This window comes from Pinus tabuliformis, chromosome 9, assembly GCF_031772625.1.
Source record: "Pinus tabuliformis cultivar Carrire ecotype Pingquan chromosome 9, CPIR1, whole genome shotgun sequence".
NCBI classification, from domain to species: Eukaryota; Viridiplantae; Streptophyta; class Pinopsida; order Pinales; family Pinaceae; genus Pinus; species Pinus tabuliformis.
Genome location: NC_142307.1, coordinates 1,615,514,445 through 1,615,539,600, shown reverse-complemented (window position 1 = coordinate 1,615,539,600; position 25,156 = coordinate 1,615,514,445). Strand labels below are relative to the sequence as shown.

Here is a 25,156-nt window from a genome sequence, read left to right as displayed (position 1 = left end):
ATCTTTGGTAGCATTGCATCATTGCATGGGCCATGTATGAATGGGTGAATGTTCCTAGAGATTATTTTGTTGAAATATATCTTGATAAGGTATCAATTTTTGTTTATCGAAGAATAAAGATCTCAAGTAGCTGCTATCATGCCCTAATGCCATGCGAAGTTGCTTGAAGACCTCCTTGATTGGGTAAACCTCTTCCAAACCATAAATTATCCTTGACTCCATCACTCCCAAGGGACAAGGTACTTGTCCTTCCATAGGTGGTCACTTTTAACGCATATTTCTCTCACCTCTCCTTCTCTTTCTAGGCCTAGCCTCCATAGGTCATCTAGGGCATCACTTATCTCACGTTCTAGCCATCAAAATACTTTGATCTCTTGTCCATTACTGCGCTAGGGTTTCCTCTAGAGGCCCTCCAAATTTCAAGAAATTCTGACAGTGGGATCTTGAGATAAAGCAAGCCCTAGCTCAAGGATCATTTCTTGCCCTAGGTTTCCCTTTGCCAGTATCCTCATTTGGATCATTACATTCTACTCTAAAGAAGATTTGTCCTTTGATCCTCTTCTCTTCCAAAATTAGGTCAAGCCCCTCTTTGGTTTATCCATTATGATTTTATGCATCCTTGACCTAATTCTAGGTGCACTTGGTCTCGTGTGGTCCCGCAACCTAATAACTCCAATTTCATGAAGATCACATAAAGACCAATTCTTCATAAGGATTTCTAGGTCTAGGAATCATGTTTACGAGATACATCCCTAAACACTAGCCTTGAGAATCCTCCTAGCCCTTCTTAGAGAGCTTATCACCTTGCTTTCCAAGCAGGGAAGCCATATAATTAAGTCTCTCTTGTGAATAGGTCTTGGAAATCACCCTTCATCCTTTCATTGACATATCCATTATTGTGATTCCTCTTATACTGGGTCTCCTCCCATTGGTGAAAGTCCATAAGGAGTAGAGAGCCTTAGCTGAGTTGATAGTGGGCCATCGCTCCATTGTTGCCCTTGACCTAGTAGTTGGTCTATAAGATCCCCTCCTAGGATCCTTGCTAGCTTGAGCGGTAACATTTTTGCGCCATTGTCAAGGAGGAAGCAGGTTTACCTCCCTAGTGAATCATTGAGGAATTGAGTCATAACAACATTTCAAATATTTCTGTGGCGACTCCATTCATTGTCAAAAGCCCTAGTTTGCTTGAAAGTGACACCATTCCTCCTATCACTAGGGCCGCTACAAGAAGGGGATAACAAACTCCATCACCCGTTAAAACTACCCTTCTCCTTGAGTTTGAAAAGGTCGGTAATCCTACCCCAAAAATGGCAACTGGCTCTAGAATTGACCGAAACCAAGACCATCCTAAAATGACGAGGATTGAAAGGCGTTTGGTTAGTGTCTTCGTTCCCTTGAACTTGAGTAATGACCCTAAAACTTTACCTTAGAAATACAATAACTAGTTGCCCAAGTTCAAGGGTGATGCTACCATAAGTGCTCATTACCATATCAAAGAGTTCTACTGGAACATTTGTCCTAGGCTAATATTCAACGAAGATATGATCATGATGCTTTTTGCTTTGTCTCTTGAAGGACAAGCAAGGGAATGGTACCTTAGTCTTCCCCTAGGATGCATTGACAACTCTGACCAACTTGAGGATATGTTCACAAGTAGATGGTCATGTGATGCACAAGGAACCTTCAACATTGAGAAGTTCTATCAAATAAGTAGGGGAAGGGAAGGCATCAGAGAATTCATCCAAAAATTTGGGATATCCTCGACCATTTGAGGCCCCGTGATGCTAACATACTTGACAAATTTATCAAAGCTGTGGGTGGCCACCTAACCTATGCATTGAGGGATAAGAAACCTAAAACCTTGGTTGAGGCTAAAGAGATGGCCATGGAAGTTGAACAAAACCTACGAATTTCCAAGATGGATGTTGGTGAACACCCTAAGGCTAAGGTCTGTTGGAAACACTGAGAGGGGGGGTGAATCAATATTTCTTTTCAATTGTTATTTTTACCAGTTAGATCACTTATATTTAGAACACAAAATGAACAATAATAGAATAAATATTTCATTAATTTCTTCTTTACAATAAATCAAGTACAATAATAGTATAGTGCTCCAACCCTAGATGATGACTCCAATCTTCAATATCCCAGGCTCTAACCTGTATTTTGCCAAGCACCGACTTGGACGTCCAAGGCTCCAACCTTGTCAATTTTGAGGTACCAACCTCAAGGGCTCCAACGCTAAATTTGGTTTAGGCTCTAACCTGGTTTCTTGAGGACTCTGATCCTCTAGGGCTCCAACCCTATCCTCCAAGGCACCAATCTTGTCTTTTCGAGGCTCCAATCTCTTGGGCTCCAACGCTCACTTTACTTTGTCAAGATCTATTTGGTTATACTTCACAACTCCCAATGTCTTTTTCAACAAGCCTTGTCAATCTTCGCTTAGTCTTCACTTTGGTCTCCACGTTACATCATCAATGGTAACCTTGTTCTCTTAGAAGGTGTCACCACTACTCTTCATCTTACCCAAACTAGATCTCCAAGGTCACCTCATGATGACTTTTAATGATGCATCATGGTCTTCAAGATTAACTCCAAAGTCAGTCAAGGCTTCTCAACAAGGTGTCTACAATAGGCATCCCAAGTTCTGCACCTGCTCGGAGCCTCTTCAAGGGCTTCTTCAAGAACTTCTCAAGGGAGTCTTCACAATGTTGCCCAACAAGAGATGTCTCCACGAGCTCCTAAATAGGTGCTCCAAAACACTTCACTGACTTCAATGAATATCGATACAAAAATGAGTCATGTACTTAGTTGAGTTCCTTCAATAGAATTCTGCACTGTTCAACTCTTCTTATGTCCAATTAGCTTCATCAACTTGAGTTTGACTGTCCAATGTTTTAGGCCTCCACCAGTGGCTGCTTATTGTTACTTCAAGATGCTGGACAATCCTTAGGCCTCCACTGCTGGTTTGACTGTCCTTTATTTAACAATGATCACTATAGGTTTGAGAGTTAATGCTGCTCCAAGTCCAAGGTTAATGATGCTTCCAGTGCTTCCACAGTCCAAGGTCAATGATGCTCAGTCCGAGGTGAATAATACTTCCACAGTTAGTCCGAAGGCAAAAGATGTGAGGCTGCACCGAGTGATGATCTCAGTTAGGGCTGCGGCGTTCACTATGTCACAGTTCTGTGGATAATTTGTGGGAAGATAGCCCGAGCTTGAGGTAGAACAGTTATGTGTATGATAATGCACCGAATTCTGTGTATGATGAGGATCTGACCCACTGTTCCCGAGTATGAGGTAATTGCCACAAGACTGAGCTTCAAACAACCACCCAAATCTGAGTTGGATTGCCACTGGGACAATCCAAACTTCTTCCACAGATCTGTAATGCCACAGTTCCACAAAAATTATTACAGGTTTGAAGATTGAGGACAAGACTGTGGTGCTATAGTGTGGTTTGATTAAACACAGATCCAAGCTCTCAATAAGTAATTGTTTGAGCCTTAACTTGTCACAAGGATCATTGTTTTAACTTCGGATCCTTCCCTTTTTATTCCTGAAACCGAGTTCACTTGTCTTGCTTCAATACAAGACTGCCCTCCACAGGTCTGCAATTTCTGCGCCTCGGCCTCCTTACCTCTTTTTTCCTTTCCTTCTGAAATTATCACTGAATTGCTTGCTTGAAATGAGGACCGAATCTGTATTTTTATAGTGTTTTTGCTGGGCAAGGTGAAAAGACACTTCTTTATAGGTAGGCCGACATGAGAGTGTAAGAGTAGGTCAGCTCAATAATTAAATATCCATTTTCCAACTTAGAAATTCAATTTCTCAAGCACTATTGGGAGTTTCGGGACAAATAAGGGCTCATTGGAAAGAGGAAAAAATCCTTTTTCAGATGGTCTAGGTCCCATGTTGAAAGGTTGCCTACAAGATGCCCAATTTTATTTTTCTTTGAAACTGTCCTCAAATTTTTATGTGCAAAATGTGATTAGAACAGCAAGGGCTTCTTCATTGTCATATGTCACCAAGTGTTTTTAAGTGAGGTCTCCACTTGTTATGTCTTTAATCATCACATGTCATCAAGTGATCTCCAATTCCTTCATTGTCCATGTCATCAAATGTAATGTCACCATATATGTCATCATGTGTGCCATTAATGTCACCATGTCATCAAGATAGTGCAGTGATATGTCATTAACCATATGCAACATTCATCAATTTGTTAGAGCAAGGGCTAGATCATCACAAGGAGAGCTTCTTCATCAAGAGTCACTATGAGCATCAATAAGGACTCCTTCATCAAGAGTAAGGACATCGTCATGATTTCTAGGGCTTGTTCAACAAGAGTAAGGACATCGTCATGATTTCTAGGGCTTCTTCATCAAGAGCAAGGATACAAGAGGTTATGGTGTCTTCATGGTTAGTTCAAGGACATTATGAACAGTAGGCATACTTCTTCTTAGTGGCTTGACATCATAATGGCATCATTATTTGCTTGACATCTTCATTAATGCTAAGTTGCACGAAACGGGGAAACGCGGAAGCGAAACGAAACGGGGAAGCGAAACGAAACGCGACCTCCCCAAATTTTGGAAACGGGGAAACGCGAATATATATAATAATATATATATATATATATATATATTAAAAATATTTAAAAATTATTATTATATATATGTGCAATCATAAAGCATGAATGATACATTTACTTACATAAACATTTAAACATTAAGATTAAATTTACATCACATTTACTACCTGGAAACCCTAAACAAAATTAAAAACAAATTAAAAAAAAAAAAAAAAATTAAAAAACAAGTGTTTTTTTTGGGGAAACGTGGCACGTACGGCCTGGAAACGCGTTTCCGGCCGTACGGCCAAGTTTCCGTTTCGGGAAACGTGGCCGTACGGCCGGAAACGCGTTTCCAGGCCGTACGGTACGCGGAAACGCGTTTCCGTTTCGTTTCCGTACGGAAACGGACCCTGTACCTGCGTTTCCTGCAACTTAGCATTAATGGCATCTTTATCAAATAAGAGTTATGACATCATCATTTAGAACCAAGCATCTCAAGAATATTCGCCATCTTGGTCAATTCCATATTGACATCAATGACAACCTTGATTAACAAGGTCGAAGTGAGGAAGGGAAAGTCCAAAGATCAACACAAAGAAACCCTTTTATTACTTCTCAAGAAAATGGAAAAGATCAGCGAAGAAATAAATTCACGAGATATGCTCTACATGAACAAGCTCAATGCTTTGGAAAGGGCCCAAAAACCAAGCTATATCCCAAAAGGGAAGCCTTTCCCTAGGAAACAAAATGATGAGGATAAGCCAATCTCATCTCAAGTCCCCTACACTTTGGCTCTAGCAAACGCTGTAGAGAAAGATTCATCCTCCGAAGATGAGCAAAGTGATGAGGAAGAGAGCGATGATGAAGAAGCGAATGAGGAGGGTAATCTTGTAGAATTTGAAGCCTTCAACATTTTGTTGGGGGGTTCATATACTCATCCTTCCATTAGTGAGGTCACTATCAAAGAAGAGAAGGAAGAGCCAATTCTTAATGCTGATGATAGTGGAAGATTCAAAGGGGTCCAATATTTACGAAAAGACAACAACAAAGACCCCACAACCTCCAAGGAGACCAACAAAAATGACTCAATTCCTAAGCAAGTCCCTCACAAAGAACCCCTCTTTCAAGATCCCCCTAAGAATGATCCTCGGAAAAAGACTAATTCCAAGAATGATCCTCAAAAGAAAGCATCTACCAAAGGGGATAAAGGTAAAGAGGTCGAGCTTGATATTAACTTGGAGATTGCTATAGGGAAGATAATCGTACCAGTTCCATTAAAGGAGATTGTGAAACTTCCTCTACAACAATGGCAAGTTAAGAAGTCCCTAAGCTTTGAAAGGGAAGAATTACCCATAGCATTACAAAATATTCACCTTCCTGATCTAAACCCAGGACATGAGCCATTCTTGCTTACCTTTGTCGTAAATGACCTTCTATTACATAATTGCATGCTAGACTCAGGGGCTTCCGCAAACATCATGCCATTAAAGGTCATGGAGCAATTGGGTCTTAACATCTCTCGAAGGTATAAAAGTGTGTGTGGCTTCAACTCCAAACCCGTGGAAGTAGAAGGCCTCATAAAAGACCCCAAGGTTTCTTTAGATATGAACCCCGATATATCATTGCTTATGGATGTTGTGGTCATTGATATTCCCGATGTTTGGGGGATACCGTTATCAAGGAAATGGGGAGCCACTATTGGTTGTCAACTTCAAATGAATTTGTCATATGACACCGTTTCGCAATCTGATGGGACCCCCTTCATACTTTATAGAGAACTTGCCTACCCTACTCATGTGGTCAAACCGAGGCCAATTCCATATTATAAGACACATGAGATTGAGAAGCCTTCTCCTATTCTCCCTTCACAAGAAGTCCATATTCTCAAGCGACCAAATCACAAAGCAAACAAAAAGTGGAAGCCCAAAAGGGAATACAAGGTTGGGGATGTGGCCTTGGTTGATAAAACTCCAATACCCATCAAGATTCACAAGAAAGTCGGGGAAGATTATTACTACATTGGCAAACTTAACGATGAACTTTGGTTGCAATCGGTCAAGTTGAGTCGTATCACCCCTTTCCTTGACACTTGACATTGTATTATATGCATGTTAGGGTGGGATGCATTGCATGCTCATTTTTCTCATTAGAACGAATATCATATGATATTTTCATGATAGATTAGATGCATTTAGATTAAATTTGCATTTTACTTTCTTGTTGATTTTTTTATGGCCTAATACTAAGCATGGGTGATCATAAGAAACCACAAAGACACGCTACCCCGAGTGCTTGGTCTTTGATATATGCATGTGACAGGCCCAAGGTTACTTGGAAGCGGGAGCGACATTTTCATAAGCTCCCAGTTTGGGAGCAAATCAGGGGAGAATTTTATATATAATATATATTTTGATGCATATATGTTAGTCAACAAAAGCAAGTAGAATGATGAATTAGATATAAAAAAGCATAAAAACATGGATTACACCATATAACATTAATCATCTAGAAGTTATAATCTTCATCAGCCACGTCCACAAGTTACAAGTTCTCATTTATATACCATGTAATAGTGCACATAACCAGAATAACATCGAACGTAATCCATCTCTAAACTGAAAATACATCAACAAATAGGTTCTAGATGGCCTCCAACAACCAAAAAAATCATGCTACAACAAATAGCTACATATCATCAAAATCATTTCCTGTCTTTGGATCTTTGTCATTAATATCACCCTCTAAGCAATTAACATAGATAGAAAAAATTTAGCATGTCAAGTCAAGATTTTGTTTGAGTGATGGGTACATTTTTAGTAGGGTCATGATAGAGGAGTTCGAAAACCAATGTCACTAACAAGAAGGTACATAGAGGGCTTGGTGCTTTTGATTAAATACGAGTCCCATATCCTAATACATGACAAAATCTAGTGGAAACATTGCAATCCCCCCAATCCTAAAATCCTGAAAAACTGATAAGTTTGCTGGATTTTGAGTGAGATCTAAAATTCTACTTTCTCCATATGAAATCCAATGAGGTTGGAACCACTCTCAAACATCGTGAGTCATTTCATGGTAATGTTAAAAATTTAAGTAAAAGGATGAAAATGCAAGATAAAGGAGAATGCCACTTTTACTTATTCTTAAACATTACCATGAATTGCATATCAATACTAGGGCCATAAGTTTGAATATTAGGCTGCCCTACTAAAAAAATCTTGTTTCTTTAAAAAAATTGCGTTTGGAACATCTTTGCGACATAATTTTTGTGAAGAAAACTAGGGAGCAATTTTTTTTTTTTTATTTGTGGGAGAGTGGCGAGAGCGAATTTTGGGAGCGCGAGGGGGGGGGTCGCTCACCCACAACCCTGGACAGGTTTGTAGTACCAAGAGATTGCTGGTGTTCTCAGGAACTCCCATTCGAGTAGCTTCATGCACCTCTCTGAGAGCTCATGTCCTAGTTGGAGCCAAATGTTACCAACCACTTGTGGGTAGTTTATATAGGAATTTTTTTTTTCTCCTAGATGGTCCTCAGCCGACAACCAACCCCTTGCAGCCACGAGATAGCTCAATGTGGCATTACCTCCGCCAACTGAGCCAACCATGTGGTCCGTCACCTAATTGTCATAATTATATGTTTGAAGGTGGGCTTCTCGACCCTAAAGGTATGGCTTTTCATTTGTACAATTGAGTAATTTTCCTTACTTGTCATGGGCGTTTTAGGGCATGGATTGGTGGGGGGATTCAGCGGAAAGAGTGGGCTAGGTTTGTACTCTTGTCTCCACTGCCTGATTTCATGGTTAGCCTTGTATCGTAGTCTCGTGGGATCTCCTTTATTGGCCATTAGCTTTAGGGTTAGCACTACACAGGAAATCCCCATTTTGGTTGTGGTCCCACTTTGCGCCAACATATACATCACTCGCTTCCACTCATTTTAGCCCCGTTCATCTCGTTCCTCATCTGGGTCCACATAGGGTTAGCCTCCCCCTCCCCTCGTCCACACCTTGTGTCGGGCCTGGAACGATGCTCGGAGGTTGATGCAGCGAAAAATAAAAGAAAAAACATAATTTGGCCACTCTCAACAGGAAATGTACCACAAAATGCAAAAGATAGCTGGGACATACAAATTTAGCACGTGCGCAAAAGCCAAACATGAGTTCTACCCCTTTATCCATGGCCATCACCCTGGTTCCTATGGGCCTTAGATGAGCCCCTTCGATCATTAAGGAACCCTGATTGTCCCAACCTTTGGTGGGTGATGAACTGCGCTACGTTAAGGAGGTATCCGCTGCTATATGTTACACAACATGCTCTTATCCGCCGGAGCCCCGAACAATTATGAAGATAAATCAATCAAAGGCAAAAGGCATATGAAGAATGGTGGAAAAACAAAGGCCGGGGTAACTCATGTGCCACGATTTGCTCCCTCCTACACTCATATACCCAGCTTTGGGCTTCCCTTATTATAACTACCTTGTACCATGACATGTGGTCTGGATGATTCCCTTGATCCCCACTCTGTTCCATTGCCATATCATTTGCCACCTGCCACTTAAGGGATACACCATGGACATGTCACCCCCCTTTAAAGGTTGAAACCACCTAATAGGGTCCTTGATTAACCCCCTCATTGAGCTTGGAGACACTTGTACATGCCAAAGCCCACTATGGAAGGGCATGCCACCATGAAGTGCCCCATTGATTCCATGACTTGTAAGCTCTTTTACTTGATTATTCTAATGATTTGTTGTATTGGAGGGCAAGGGGACACATTGGATCTTATGTAGGATTGCAGGTGGGTCTCCATTTGGGGCTTGGTCTCCCATGCCACCATGAAGTACCGCATTGATTCCATGACTTTAAGCTCTTTTACTTGATTATTCTAATGATCTGTTGTATTGGAGGGCAAGGGGACGCATTCGTTCTTATTCAGGATTGCAGGTGGGTCTCCATTTGGGGCTTGGTCCCCCTATACGGGGTCCTAGCCTTCCAGACGGCCACATTGGCACTTGTAGGGTGAGTGTTGAGAGCCATGGGCCTGCACCATAGCAGAGAGTACTTGAATTGCCAGAGTATGCATGCCTTGAAGGGCCTGCTGCTTTTTGAAAGACATATGTAATGCATTGCAACGAGACTTGCAATGATGGTGGATCATTGATCCAAAGCCAACTAGCAATGGGAACCAGGGAAGTTGGCCTTCGTTGGCCTAGGATAAAGCTTCCCAAAAGTTTATTCTATGGTAAATATTCAGTAAATTGTCTTGAAAAACATATCTTTAAATCTTTATTGAATAATAATATTCTGATTTTTTGTTGTTGTTAATTTTGAAGTTATATATATAGTATAGGTTATATGGTATATTATAATATACATAATGTATGTATATAATGTATATGTATTATGTTATATAAAAGTTGAATGGAATATATTTATTATTTGAAATCTGTTTATAGTAGATTAAGAAAAATATAAGTTGTGTATGTGTGAGAGAGAGTTTTAGCAATGTGTTTTATGTGGTGATTTTTTGCCCAAATTTCACTGGCATCAAATTTGAACACGAACATGAATCAGGTGACTTGGATCAGACCCATATGACCTTATGTAGTGTTTTCAAAAGATTATAATTAATGAGTTCATCAAGTTCAGAAAAGAGGTATATTCTTAGAGTTTCATCTTTTCAAGCACATGCATTTGATAATTTTCAAGCAATTGTCAAAGAAGTGTAGGAAGAAGACACATGACTGAGGCACACGTAAGTCCTCAAGCTTTGGTGACAGAGCTTCCCAATGGGGAGGACCTGTGGTGTATTTAAGCACAATATTTTTATTTAAGCAAATGAATATGTATTAATGAGCTCTTTTGTGTTCAAACCAGTGTTGATAATATCGGTATCGGGAAAATATCGGCGAGGGTCCGGAAAATATCTTATCGGCAATATCGGCGAAAATATCAGCAAAATATCGGCAAATATCGGCAAGCATAAAAAATGCATAATATATTCATTTTTTTCAGATTTCTAAACATATAAAGCAATAACAACATGAACTAAACACATTGGCACATAAATATGAAGAAGGCATTGATATATATGATACCAAATAGAAATGATACATCAAACTTCAAAGGCGATACCAAATCCTGCTGATCCCTGATAATTGTCCAATCAAGGACTCAAACAAAATAACATCACATATCCTACTGATCCCTGATAGTGATAAATTGATAATTGTCCAATCAAGGACTCAAACAAAATAACATCACATATCCTGCTGATCCCTGATAGTGATAATTGTCCAATCAAGGACTCAAACAAAACAACATCACATATATAAAACTTTAAAAGTATTTCATCATCATGAGTTATAAACTTATATGTAGCAAAAGTTGCAAAACAAATAAAACTAGCAGCTATCTATCTGAGACCATTGGCCTCTCCTAGCAGCTTTCTTTCTGTCTTGTTCAGCAATTGCTTCACGAGCTTTTTGTATAACCTCTGCACTAGAAACCATACAAGGCATCACATCTGCATCATATGCAGAGAGTTTAGCCAGATGGTAGTTCAATCGTGTAATCCCTCCTGACATCTTGGTCCCACACAAGTTGCATGATATATATGCCTGATTTGCCCCACCAACAGCCTCCCCATACTCCCAAAATGGGTCCAAGGCTTTTGGCATATTTGACATTTGTAGTGAACTAATTCAAACCTAGGGCACAAAAAAAACAAAAAATTGGCATTAAACCCCCCAACACAAAATGAAAAAATAATAAGTAATAACAACCTCATTCAAAAAAAATTACTACATTATTTGCATTTTGCAATGTGAATGAAAAATGGCAATAAGAGGGTGCATAAGAAAGTTGAAAAAAAAAAATGAAGCTTGCTGTCCAAATATGGATAAAACCCTTGCATTGGTTCATGGGCATGAAAATCATAGCAAATGGAAAAAAACAAAGAAACAAAATGTTGGTAGGCAAAGAGGCAAGCAAGCATAACGCTAAATCTATGAAAAAATCATTAACATAGAGGTTTTTAAGAACATACCTGCTAATGGAAGAAATGAAGTTTGTCTCACTACTCTTCAATCTTTGATCCACAAAAAAATCTTAATTGGTGGTGATAATCGTCGTTTGATCTTCAAACCCTCCTTGACAAGCACCACAAAACTCTTTCCCTTTCTTCTCCAACACTCAGAAACATAAATGAAGAAAAAAAAAAACCAATTTTCGTCTTTTATAGCCGCCGAAAAACTTGCCCGGCGATATTTTAGATCGTCGCGCGATATTTTCGAAAATATCGCCGATATTTCGTAAATCTCGCGATATTTTCAGGACCCGAAAATATCACGATATTTTCGGGGCGATATATCGGCTCGCCGAAAATATCGCGATATTTCCGATATTCGGCGATATATCGCCGATATTATCAACAGTGGTTCAAACAGTTTTTTAATGTTTCTGTACAAGGCCACTTATTATAAATAATGTCTCATAAATAAGTAGTATGTTTAACTATTTGAATAATAGCCTAATTACCTCATAAAGGTAACGTTGGTCACAATTTAGGGTTAGGCCCTCTTTTGTATAAAGAGCAGTTTCTTCCCTCTCTTAATCAATTCAACTATCAATATTAACTTATTACTCATCTAAGGGTTGTTACACGGTCTTCCTCCATCTTTTAGTATTTGCAGGTACAATACAACCATGCGTGTGTAGGTGCCCCCAACCATTTACTCTTTCATAGTTCGATTCCTTGTATTGGGATGCTTCACTAAGGTTTTCTTTGTTCTTTTTTCTTTTTAATTTGTATTTTTTTCCCAATGTCTAATGCCTGTAATATTATGATCATCATTTTCTTGTGATCCTGCTATTTCCTGTTCCATGGCTTTTTTTTTGAGGTATTAACATATCATGGATTTCTACCTCTAATGCTCTAGGTACGCAAGGGTTGCTTTTTTTCAGAGTAGTCAGTGAAATTTGAGTTTTTCACCAGCAGTTTCTTATTGTATGTTTTGCAGGCGAAAGAATGCAGAAATCAGTAGCGATTTAAGTACACTTTCTCAGAAGGAAGAGAAATTGCTTTATCAGGTTGTTTTCTGTTTATTATATCTAATGTTTCCGAAAGCATTATTTCAATGATTGAGGATATAAATATTTGCTAGCTAAATTAAAGGAATGATGATGTAAATTTCCCATTGTATATATTTTATATAGTAACCACCCTCTGGATATATAGTAACTACCCTCTGGATATATTTTATATAGAGATGTTACTGTTTGCTTGTATGGTACGTTTGGTTGCTGGTGATGCTGAATGGTGTAAATAATTTGTTTTTGTTATGAATTGCATTATCATTTTTGCGATTATGGCATATACTTGTGCAAATTATCTGGCACCTACTTACAGATTGCAGTTAGATTTCACATTAGTACACCCATGTGTAATCGTAATGTAATCAATAAAGTTAAGAAGATGACATCATCAATTGTGCAAATTATCTGGCACCTACTTACAGATTGCAGTTAGATTTCACATTAGTACATCCATGTGTAATCGTAATGTAATCAATAAAGTTAAGAAGATGACATCATCAATTGTGCAAGTTGAATGGGGTTATCATTAATAGAAGCTTATAAAGAGGCCTTCATATGTACAAGATGCAACTTATGTTCGAAGTTAGTTGTCTTTGTCCATGTTCTACTTATAAAAGAGGAACTATTGTTTCATGTCTTGTTTAGTATATCCAATGTTCTACTAATTTAACATTTTCCATCAATTTGTGTCATGAGCAAGAGCCTGACATTAAGAGGCAATATTATATAATAACAATAATCTAATTTTTAAGGTTAGCCAAGCTAGACACCAACTTGGTGTATGAGACCACCTTGTTTGTGGGACAAGGGGCCCACCTCTATGCAATCATTTGATTGCTAAAGTCTACAAAGGTGTACATACTCTACCCCCCCTCTAAGTTTGTATGGGTGGCCTCTTATGGGGAAACACATGTTCTTAACCATTAATCCCACTGAAGTTATACATCTTATATTGAAAGACAAGGGGGTGGGCTTTGATCCACTTATGTGTGAACAAGTCACAAGACCATTTGATATAATCTCTCTGGGTCCAACTGCACATTCGACCACTACCTCAAAATGCCCCCATGGCTCTATGCTAGACACTCATGGGAATTGAACCTTGCCTAGCGGTGAAAAACTCTTTGCTTTCGACCATTGGATCCAACCCCTTTGGATGCATTGTGTATAGTGATACCATGCATCTATAGTTTCACCTTTTCATTCTTTGTCATCCATTCATTTTTGTATAGCATTTTATTACATATATTTTTGCATATCCAATTTATTTGAGCGAAACTATGGAATTTTGGGAGATCTTCATAAGCTCCATTAGGCTTTCATGATAATAAAGACTGTAGAAATTTTAAGATTTGTAGTCCACCCGGTTTCAGTTCGTTTTTCTCGTCATGTTTAATGCCCACATCCCATGGTTAATTGCTGATTTAAACACGAATATGAAATTTAAAAGAAATTCTTGAAAGTACCATTACTCTTTTACACTTTCACTTTTAGATATTAGGAAATTCACAAGCATGCACAAAAATTTTGGACACTAGTTTTCGTAAGAAAATCAGAAAGGCAGAAAGATTTCCTTATCTTCATAATTACTTGTGATGTATTTGAATTTTTATTAGCTTCTTTTATCTTCTTATCATCAAGCAACCATCAAAACCAAAAACATGAAGATCAAGACAACAAGTGACACAGTATGTAGGCTCTCGGCCAGGGCAAAACCCAAAAATTCTCCTCTTCCTTTAGGACCAAATCAAATGAGACAACCAAGACCTTTGACCAACAATAAGACTTCCTCCAATCCACTAACTCAGCCTTCGAACTACTCTTTTCTTAATCAAGATAAAGATGCCCAAATCAACAAGCCTTTAAACATACAAAGTCAACACAAGTCAGTAATTCGGTTCCAAAACAAGGTCTTGGCCTTCCTTCCTGTCTCTGCAATTTCGGCCTGCACCTTCAGCCCTGCAACTCCCACTGCAACTTCAGACTTCTTCGCAGGTGTGACAGAAAGTAGGCAGATTTTTGGTTCCTTTCTTCTTCTCTTGCATTCCTTCCTTCTTGCAAAGATAGGACCTTCCTTCCCTAGCTTTCTTGCACTTCTTTGTCACTTCAGTTTGCAGATCGAATTCTTCTTGGATGGATGCCACAATAGATCGATTTCACTGCTTAGATAGTCTTTTGGCGTGGTTGACTTCCTTCAATGAGGCCGACTTGTTGGAGATGGAGCCGACTTGGTGGAGGAGACTTATTTTACAATTTTGACATAAAAACAATTTTTTCTTTGACATAAGGAGCCCTAGAAGGGTATTTTACATCATGATTATGACAATGACTCAAGAAACAAACCCTATAAGCACACAATGGGTGCTTTGACCTAGAAACATAATAAATTGAGCATGAAACCCATGCTTCAAAAAAATAAATTTCTTTGATCTTTACAACAAATGAATTACATCACGTCATGAGCTAGACAACAATTATGAAGACTGATACTAGTTACATTTTCAACGGTTTTTGGTCAACATGACCCTGGAAAAACCCTGAAGGGAAAACCAGTTTGGAAGAGGATTTTATTCGCTTATCTCAGAGAATTTTTAGAGCATTAAATACATAATATATGTTACTTATCTCTCCCTGATGCTTTCTAGGAAATCATGTCACTGTCCTTGAAACCTGTGCCACTGTTCAACAATCACTGCATTGGAATTTGTGTCAATGTTCAGACTTTCAGCACCTCAGAATTCGTGCCACAGTCAGCACTCTGACCCCCGAAATTTTAGCCTATCAGTCTAGCTTTAGACCTCGAATTTTGTGGCTTTGTTCAGCAAACCAGGCCCTTGAAATTCGTGCTTTACACCAGTGAATTTCTCCCTTGAATTCTGTGCTGTCAAATCAGGAATCTCTCCTTGATTTTTGTGTCAGCCAGACCAGCTTTTAATTCCTTGAATGTGTGCTTCCTGACCTGCAATTAATGCCCACAATTTTCCTCCAAAAATGCAATGGAAGTGCCTTGAAACATGTGCTGAGGAAATGCTGTAGCTGCCTGAACATTCTCGATCTGCATGCCACCTTCCATCCATGGGATTTGATCCTGTACTTGACTGTCCTAGCTGCAAATCAATCTCTCCTTCAGCAGACTCTTCACCTCTTCTTCACTCCTCCTCTTCACTTGCACGTGAAGAATGAGCCTCCTGTTTGCCTTTTTCCTCCTTTTTAGTCTCATAGTAATGAGAAGCCCTATCCCTAGCATCAATGGCTGAGATTAGATCTCAGCTCTCCTTGATGAAGGGCAGCTATCTAATCTTACATTGATCCCCTCTTATGTCTCCTCCTTCATTAATGAGTCTCCCTAGTCACTTTAATAACTTCTTGTACCATGTACCTTTCTCTCATAAAGTCACTTAAACATAATAAAGTACAATGTACTTTAACTTTTAAGACCTCATAAAGCGACTAAAAATTCACATGACTTCAATAACCACATAAAGTCAACTAAAAAGGTGGTTTCACTCTGTGTTCCCAGGCTTAGGCAAATGATACTAGGAAGCAACTCCTTGGTACCTTTTTAAACAAAGATGAGTACTTAAGAGTTTGTGAAAGTCATCATCGTGATGACATCGTGTAGTTGGCATCATTCACCAACTGTAGCTATTTATATAAATGGGCATTGTGAATCGTATTCATGAGAAATGTGACAAAACTGCATTTCTAGGACTTTTGCATTGTTTGACCATCCTATTTACATTGTGCACATTGTTACTGCTCAAACTAGCAGGGGACCTATGGGGATCCCTAAAGGGCAAATGCTAGGCCAAGGACAATGAATGGAGGCTTAGCCCTCTGTCACACAGCTAAGTCTCCCTTCTATTTACAGACTTTCACTGATGGGAGGAGACCCGATATATATGGAGTCACTAATGAATGATAGGTCAATGGATACGAGTGACCCAAACAAACCCTTTCCCAGAAAAGTTTGAAGGATGGAGCTTGCTTGCAAACCAAGCAAGGTACTATGTATTTATAGGGAAAGGAAGATGTTGATTTGGGGTAGCATCGGATGTTGTGCTCTAGCCATGCAAATTGGCGGAGAGCAAGGTTGCATGAAACGGGGAAACGGGTACGAGTTTCCGAAACGGGAAGCGATACGAAACGCGACCTCCCCAAATTTTGGAAACGGGGAAATGCGAATATATATATATATATATATATATATATATATATATTAGGACATTTAAGAAATATGTGCAATCATAAAGCATATATGATACATTCTAATTTATTACATTATGATAAAATTGCCAATTGTCAATGCATAAACTATAAGTATCTAAATTTACATCACATTTATTCATGAATAATCACATAATGAAAATAGAAATATCCAAAATCAGCCACAAGAAATTTCTAATTTTTTTTCTCGTGCTTGATTGGGAGTCTCCTCCTACATAGTCGAATGACCTTAGTGCTCTTGATTAAATACAAGTTTCATACCCTAGTACCCTACATTCTCTTGATTATTGGGAGTCTCCCTTGCATAGAGGGCTTTGTTCTCTCGATTAAATACAAGTTCCATACCCTAGTACATGATAAAATCCAATGGAAACATTACAATCCCCCAATCCTGAAATCCTGAAAAACAGATAAGTCTGTTGGATTTTGAGTGAGATCTAAAATTCTACTTTCTACATATGAAATCCAATGAGGGCGAAACCACTCTCAAACATCCTGAGTCATTTCGTGGTAATGTTAAAAATTTAAGTAAAAGGATGAAAATGAAAAATAAAGGAGAATATCACTTTTACTTTAAGAATTTAACATTACCATGAACTGCATATCAACACTAGGGCAAAAGTTCACTTTTATAACTTTAGACAGGCATCTGGAAGCAACTTGAAGTCACTAGGCTAACGTAACAATAGATTAGAAAACAAATAAAAAAAAAATTAAAAAAACACAAGTAAATGCTGAAACGTGGGTCGTACGGCCCCGAAACGCGTTTCAGGCCGTACTGGCCACGTTTCAGTTTCGTGAAACATGACAGTACGGCCTGAAACGCGTTTCAACGTTTTGTACTCGTTTCCGTACGGAAACGCGCTCCTACCCCACGTTTCCTGCAACATAGGCGGAGAGGCTAAAGCACATGAGATCTCCAAGGCTCAGAAATGGTTTGGGCAGATTCTACCCAGTTTAGGAGATATTAAAATAATTAACATTTTTAATGGAGTTCCTAAGTCTAAATTTTAGGAAAAATAAAATATTAATGGATATTGATATAAAACTGGGTTAGAAGGTTCCAAATAACATGGATCAAGTCAAATCTAATCTTAGCCGTTGATTAGAGATGTAATCTCGGCCGTTGAACGACCAACAAGAAAAGTATAAGAAGAGGCTTGAGGGTCAGTTGGAGAATACACCAGAGTGATCAGTCATTCGATTTTCTAGAGCGGGGTTTGCTAAGAGAAATCGAATTAGTGGTCAATTGTAGTGAGGGGCAGTGAGTACGGGACAAAGAGGTAGAGATAGTGTCGAGAGACCAATGCAGAAGCAGAGAGAGACAAACGCTGAGCCAGAGGGAGCCACATAGAGGCAGAAGGGATTGCGCAAAGGCCAGAAGGGCCTGTGTCATCCACACAGGCGCTGCAGGAGTGACGCAGAGGGTCGTAGAGGCTACACAGAGCCACAGAGGGTTGACGCAGTGAGTTTTGGGCTGACGCAGAGTCTAGGAGGGCTGACGTTGAGATTCAGATTGTGCTGGAGAGGGTTTCGTGGGGTAGACTTTCTGAATATTTGCTTCCGAATAGAGAGGTATTACTGCCGGATTATTTTCTCTGTCGGGTGAGCCGGTTTGGCACCCAGTTGTACTCAAAATGATTGCATAATAAAATAACCCTCAGAATTGCTGCACCGGTTTTCCCAAGTTGGGTTTTCCGGGGACGAGTTGTCCAAAAGTAATGGTGTCACTTGTGTGTTTGCTATTTCTTTCAACTATTGATCTGTAGATGGTTGAGATTGTATTGTGTTTATTTCAGTATTTATATGTTTAAATAACTTGTTTGTAATTAACAAGTAGGAGAAATAAACCAAAGGATACAGATAAAATTTCCAACGGGTAATACTTAGAAATTTCAACATGGTATCAGAGCATTGCAGATCACAGGAGAGCTGAAGGCACCAACTGAAGCAAAGCATTTGCAGGAAAGACAACTAACCTGAGTGACAGAAGCTGTTCCTTGTAGAAAGCGACAAAGAAGGGTTGATGCAGAGGGACTGCGTCATTAGTTTGGGCCAGTGCAGAGGCTGAGGAGGGCAGAACAGGCTCATGAAGAGCCACTTAGAGACCAGGAGGGTTGACATAGTTGGCTAGGGGAGCATTTCAGCCAGTGCTGAGATTGCGCAGAGCTTAGAGGCTTAGTCCTTCAGTTGTTGGGGCATAGGAAGCTGTGGGAAGATTGCGGGGAGTGAAGCTGGTGGGGTGCTGTTGCTGCCGAGACAGAACAATACCTAACGGGGCAAAACCAAGGTAGAGGGAGTCGCTACCTAGGCGGATTTCTAGCCAAGAAATCCAGATCAGTGTTGCATAGGAGATCAGAGAGGTGCGACTCGATGGTTGGCAGGCAGATTTCCAAGAGGGAAATCGAGACTCAGAGGGAGTCTAGCAGAGAACTTCCAGACGGGAAGTAGAGACTCAGAGGAGTCGAAAGGAAGAATAGAGAGATGGCCATGAATGGACTGAGGAATCAGGATAGGCTGGACGACGCGTCCAACTTTGTCGTCTAGAAGGCCAGGAACCTGTCCATTCTATATAGACATCGCATAAGGGCCTTTGCCTTGAGAACAATGGCTATCCTAGCTGACCCAGCTAATAATGAAAAGTACGAGGAAGCAATGGCCAAGGCGAAATGCATAATCCTTGATGGGATCAAGGATCATGTGGTCCAGCATATTTCCAAGAAGGAAACGACAAAGGAAATGTGGGACAACTTGAAGACGTTGTATCAACACACTTTCGTGCAGAGGAAGATGTTACTTGAGAATCAGTTGCGGTCATACCAGATGCAGAGGGGGGAGTAGATAGATCACTTCCTCAGCATATTGAAGGAGATCCGGGACCGACTTCCATAGGGGCCACGCCGGATAAGGAGTTGATGGTGAGGACCGCCCTAAACGCAGTCTCCGAGGAGTGGGAGACATTTGTCCAGAGCATTCTAGGCAGGGCGAATCTTCTAGATTGGGAAGAATTTTGTGCAGCTCTTCGCCAAAAAGAGATCAGATGACTGTCCAAGATGGGGAAGTAGCAACAAAGGAGTTCGGATCAAGAAAGAGAAGGAAGAGGATGCAGCTCTGACATTTGCGGGGAAGCAGGAGAAGAGGAAGAAAAAGGACCTCTCCAAGATAAAGTGCTTCAACTGTGGGGAACTAGGGCATTATGAAAACCAGTGTGCGAGGAAGAAGAATAAGGGAGAGGCGTCTGACTCCAAGGCAGCGCCAACGAAGGCGGAAAAGGAGGTAGAGGAGGATGACGATTGTGCCATGAGTGCTCATGTACCTCTAGAGAAGAGGTGGGGAGACATCGAGCTGTAGTTAGGAGGACTACAAGCGATGAGGGGCAGGATCCTTGAGGTACCCAAACTCTTGGATCATTCCTTGCTACGGGAGCCTCGAAGTGAGAAGTAATAGGATGTTAGATGTCGGTAGAAACAGATGCAGATGAAGCGACAGAGAGTGCTACTGTGTAGTAGTCCCTGGTAGTGTAGTGGGGTTTGTAGCAGTGCGAGAGGCATGATGGATGTTGTAATAGTGAAGGATGGCACAAAGGGGTTTGCAGTGGTGCGAGAGGCATGAAGGTGTTGCAGCAGCATAGAGATTGCAGAGTGCACACAAGATAGCGACAAAGGGAGCTTCAACATCGGGAGTGTTTCTAGCCTGGCAGGGATGTCAATAGTTGGGTGGATCAATTACTTACTACTCAGTAACTGAGTTGCAGTGCAGTAGCAGTTAGCAGTAGCATGATGCAAGATGATGAGAGGGGGTTGCAGTGTAGATGCAGTGTTGGGAGAAAGGACCAGGAGCAACACGGATGTAGAGGGAGCTGCCATATGGATGGAGCAGTGGCAGTGGCAGAGCAATGGGCAATAGTACAGGATGCAACAATGTAGAGGATGTTGGGCAAGGAGGCCTAGCATCAACACATGTACCAGTGTCATATAATTAGAGCGATGTTTAGTGTGGAGTATTACTAGAGGACAGTCCTCGCTAAGAGGGAGTGTTGATTTGGGGTAGCATTAGATGTTCTCTAGCCATGAAAATTGGTGGAGAGGCTAAAGCACATGAGGTCTCCAAGACCCAGAAATGGTTTGGGCAGATTCTACCTAGTTTAGGAGATATTAAAATAATAAATATTTTTAATGGAGTTCCTAAGTCTAAACTTAGGAAAAATAAATTTTCAATGGGTATTAATATAGAACTGGGTTAGAAGGTTCCAAATGACATGGATCAAGCCAAATCTAATCTTAGCCGTTGATTAGAGATGTAATCTCGGCCGTTGAAGGACCATCAGGAAAAGTATAAGAAGAGGCTTGAGGGTCAGTTGGAGAATAAGCTAGAGTGATCAGTCATTCGATTTTCTAGAGCGGGGTTTGCTAAGAGAAATCGAATCAATGATTAGTTGCAACGAGGGGCAGTGAGTACGAGACAAAGAGGTAGAGATAGTGCCGAGAGACCGTGCAGAAGCAGAGAGAGGCAAACGCTGAGCTAGAGGGAGCCACGTAGAGGCAGAAGGGACTGCGCAGAGGCCAGAAGGGCCTACGTCATCCACGCAGAGGTTGCAGGAGTGACGCAAAGGGCTGTAGAGGTTGCGCAGAGCCTCAGAGGGCTGACACAGTGAGTTTCGGGCTGACGTAGAGGCTAAGAGGGCTGACGCTGAGCTTCAGATTGTGCTGGAGAGGGTTTCATGGGGCAGACTTTCCGAATATTTGCTTCCAAATAGAGAGGTATTACTGCTGATTATTTTCTCTGTCGGGTGAGCCGGTTTGGCAACTAATTGTACTCAGAAAGTCTGCATAATAAAATAACCCTCATAATTGCTGCATCGGTTTTCCCAAGTTGGGTTTTTCCGGGGACGAGTTGTCCAAAAATAACAGTGTCTCTTGTGTGTTTGCTATTTCTTTCAGTTGTTGATATGTAGATGGTTGAGACCGTATTGCGTTTATTTCAGTATTTATATGTTTAAATAACTTGTTCGTAATTAACAACTAGGAGAAATAAACTAGAGAATACAGATAAAATTTCTAACAGGCGTTAGGTAATATTTAGAAATTTTAACAGAAGAGAGGATTTTGAGGGTTAGGTTTATGGGAATAGGCTTGTGAAGGAGTTCCTCAATCCCTAAAATCCTTGTTAGAATTGGTATCCTGGATGGTTCTTGATTAATGATCCTTTAAAGAAGTGGGACCATACGGGGCCAAGTGGACCCGATCTAAGGTATGAGGAAGGTATGAAGAAACCAATGATATTCTTACCCTAGACAAGGTGGGGGAAAGGATCAAGGAAAGAATTTTACTTGAAGATGTTGTCTTGACCCTATGAGGTACTCGCCTTGGGGATGGCAGGGCAAGTTTTGATCTTGAAGCCAGGGATTGACTTTTCTCCCAACTCCACCGTTAGGATGACTTCAAAATTGGAGGCGAGCTAGAGGAAAGGCCAACACAGGAGACCCTAGGAGATCAAATTCTTTTGATGGCTAGCTTGTCGAGAAATTGATGCCCTAGGTATCCCAATGTGGCTAGTCCTGGAAGGATGTGAGAAAATATGGATTTTAGTGACCACCTTTGGTAGATTGGTGCCTTAATCTTTGGGAGAATGGAGTCTATGTTGAGTAAGAGTAGGATTTCTTGGTTCCCAGTCAAGGAGGGCTCAAGATCACTTCATTTTGCCTTCTAGGTCAAGAAGAAGCAACCTTGCAGCTTTTATACTTAAATGTGCAAGAGGAATGGCTTGTCAATGTCAAATTTTACCCCTAGGAGATTTCACTCACATTACATGGCCCATACATTGAAGGAAGGCTATTATAGAGACAAATTCCACAATATTACGTAGTAAATGCATGCAACGATTAGCTCTAGAACAAGGAAAATCCCAGTCCAACATATATGACAAAAGTAAACAAGAATAACATCAAAAGTACGTACTTAAATGTAATAGAGTATATCCAATCATTGACAATTGACAATAAAGAAGCTCCAAGAGAAGATAGGCCAATATCCACACATCAAAACTCATCCTTAAAGCTCCAATTCATCCTTAGAAAGAGATCCAAACCAAAGTGATGATGAGAAATGAACTCATCTCACTTGTATTTATACACAACTTAGGAGTTCGAATTAGCCTCCTTGACCTACATAAGCCCCAAAAATAAAATAATGTGTTAATATTATAACTTTTGGTGATAAGCCCACCAAACTAGCTCATAAATGAAAAAGTAAGCTTCTTAAGAGGTCAAATAATAAGCTATGCATGTCGTAGGGCCCTCTAAGAGGCCTAATGAGGTCCATGGGTGCCACAATGAAGAGTAGGACCCTCAAAAGCAGTGGGCAAAGGGTTGGCCCCTTGTAATAACCTATGGTGCTCCAAATGACATGTGGGGGCACACAAGTGTCCTCATGGGTCTCTAAACAAATCGAAGATGCTTGTAGGTCACCTGCAAGGGCTAGGATGATGGTGTTGGTGATGCCACATCATTGTGCAAGACTTGGATATTCTGCCAAGTGTATGGTGTAGATCTAGGGCTGACTGGGCATGATGGATTAGGTGCATCTTCCTTGTCCAATAAGTGAACCATGAGCAATCTTTGAATGGTTGTGGGGATCCATGAAGTGCAATTTGCTGCTATGGAGGCCCATGGCTCTCAACGTTCACCCTACATGTGCCAATGTAGCCCTTTGGAGGATTAGGACCCCGTATTGGGAGACCAAACCCCAAATGGAAACCTTCTACAATCCTGCATAAGATCCAATGCGTCCCCTAGCCTTCCAGTACAACAAGTCATTAGAGAAATCGAGTAAATGAGCTTACCTAATCATGGACCACAAGTGGGGACTTCATAATGGCCTGCCCTTCCATAATGGGCTTCAAGATGTGCCAAAGTCTCCTAAAATCCAAATGGGGTTAACCAAGTATCCTCTAGGTGGTTTCTACCTCTAAAGGGGATAATATAGTCAAGGTACGTCTGTCAAAAGGTGGTGGCATGTGATAGATAGGTGAATGAAGTAGGGGATGAGAAGGGGCAACCTTGGGTCACATGTTGGGGTACAAGGGTAGCTAATAAGGGGGAAGCCCACAGTTGGGTTTATAATGTTTAGGAGGGAGAAATCGTGGTACATGAGGTGCCCTGACCTTGATTTTTCCACTTTTCTTTATACGCCTTATGCCTTTTTATGATTTTATTTGATTAACTACTCGGGGTTCAAGGGGTTAGACCATGATGTATAAGATATAGTAGTGAATTCCCCCTTTTAAGGTGGGGCAGTTCATCACCCACTAGGGGTTGGGACAATCATGGGTTCCTATATGATGAAGAAGGCTCATAGAACTTGTAGGAACCAGGATTATGGCCATGATGATGGGGTAGAGCTCATGTATTTGGCTTTTGCCCACGTGCTAAATGTTTTTTTCCCAACCATATTTTGCATTTTGTGGTACATTTTCCTGTTGAATGTGGCCATATATGCCTTTTACCTTTCTTTTCAGCTGCATCAACCTCTAGGCTTCATTCCAGGCCATGATCCAAGGAGTGGGCAAGGGGAAGGGGCAAGCTAAGCCTATGTGGACCTAATGGAGGAATGAGGACCCAAGCGGGAGAAATTATGAATGGTGTAATAATGAATGGAAAGAGGGTAATATAAGTGGATAAGTGAGCGAGACCACGTAACCAAAATCGAGATTTCCTGTGAAATACCATCAATGGAACCAAATGGTCAGTAAAAGAGATCCCACAGGACTAGAATCCAAGGTTAGTTCCTAAAAGGGGTGTAGGGGACAAAAGCATAGACCTAGCCCATTCTTTTTGCCGAATCCCCCCATTAATCCATGCCCAAAAGTGTTCATGATAAGCAAACTACAATACTCAATTTCCAAATGACAAGGCATACCTTTAGGTTTAGGAGGCCCACCTTCAAATGTACGATCATGGCAAATGGGCGAGGGACCACATGGCTAGCTCAGGTTGCGGAGAAAATGGCACAATGAGCTAGCTGGTGGTTGCCGGCTGAGGACCATCTTGGAGAAAATATTTCTCCTAGGGATATTACCCACAAAATGGTGGGTAATACACACGGCTTGCCTTTTTATTTTATTTTTTTCCACTAGTTGTTGCCTTCATTAATTTAGTCAGATATTCTCTCAATGTACGAATTTTAAGTTTCCATTGCTGTTACTTTTGATTAGCGACTTTCCACAATCTTCTTTGTGAATTCAAGGCTCATTTGAAAACTTC

General features: G+C 40.6%; 1 protein-coding gene across 5 annotated transcripts in view; it reads left to right on the top strand.

Annotated features, from left to right (window-relative positions):
• The window catches only part of LOC149154957 (AUGMIN subunit 3-like), a 690,355-nt gene that overhangs the window by 236,935 nt on the left and 428,264 nt on the right, over positions 1-25,156 (top strand). For all 5 annotated transcript variants that reach the window (XM_089441741.1, XM_089441744.1, XM_089441743.1 and 2 more), the window contains one exon: positions 12,594-12,663. In XM_089441741.1, coding sequence (XP_089297867.1) covers positions 12,594-12,663 — 70 coding nt within the window. The remainder of the gene's footprint in view (positions 1-12,593; positions 12,664-25,156) is intronic.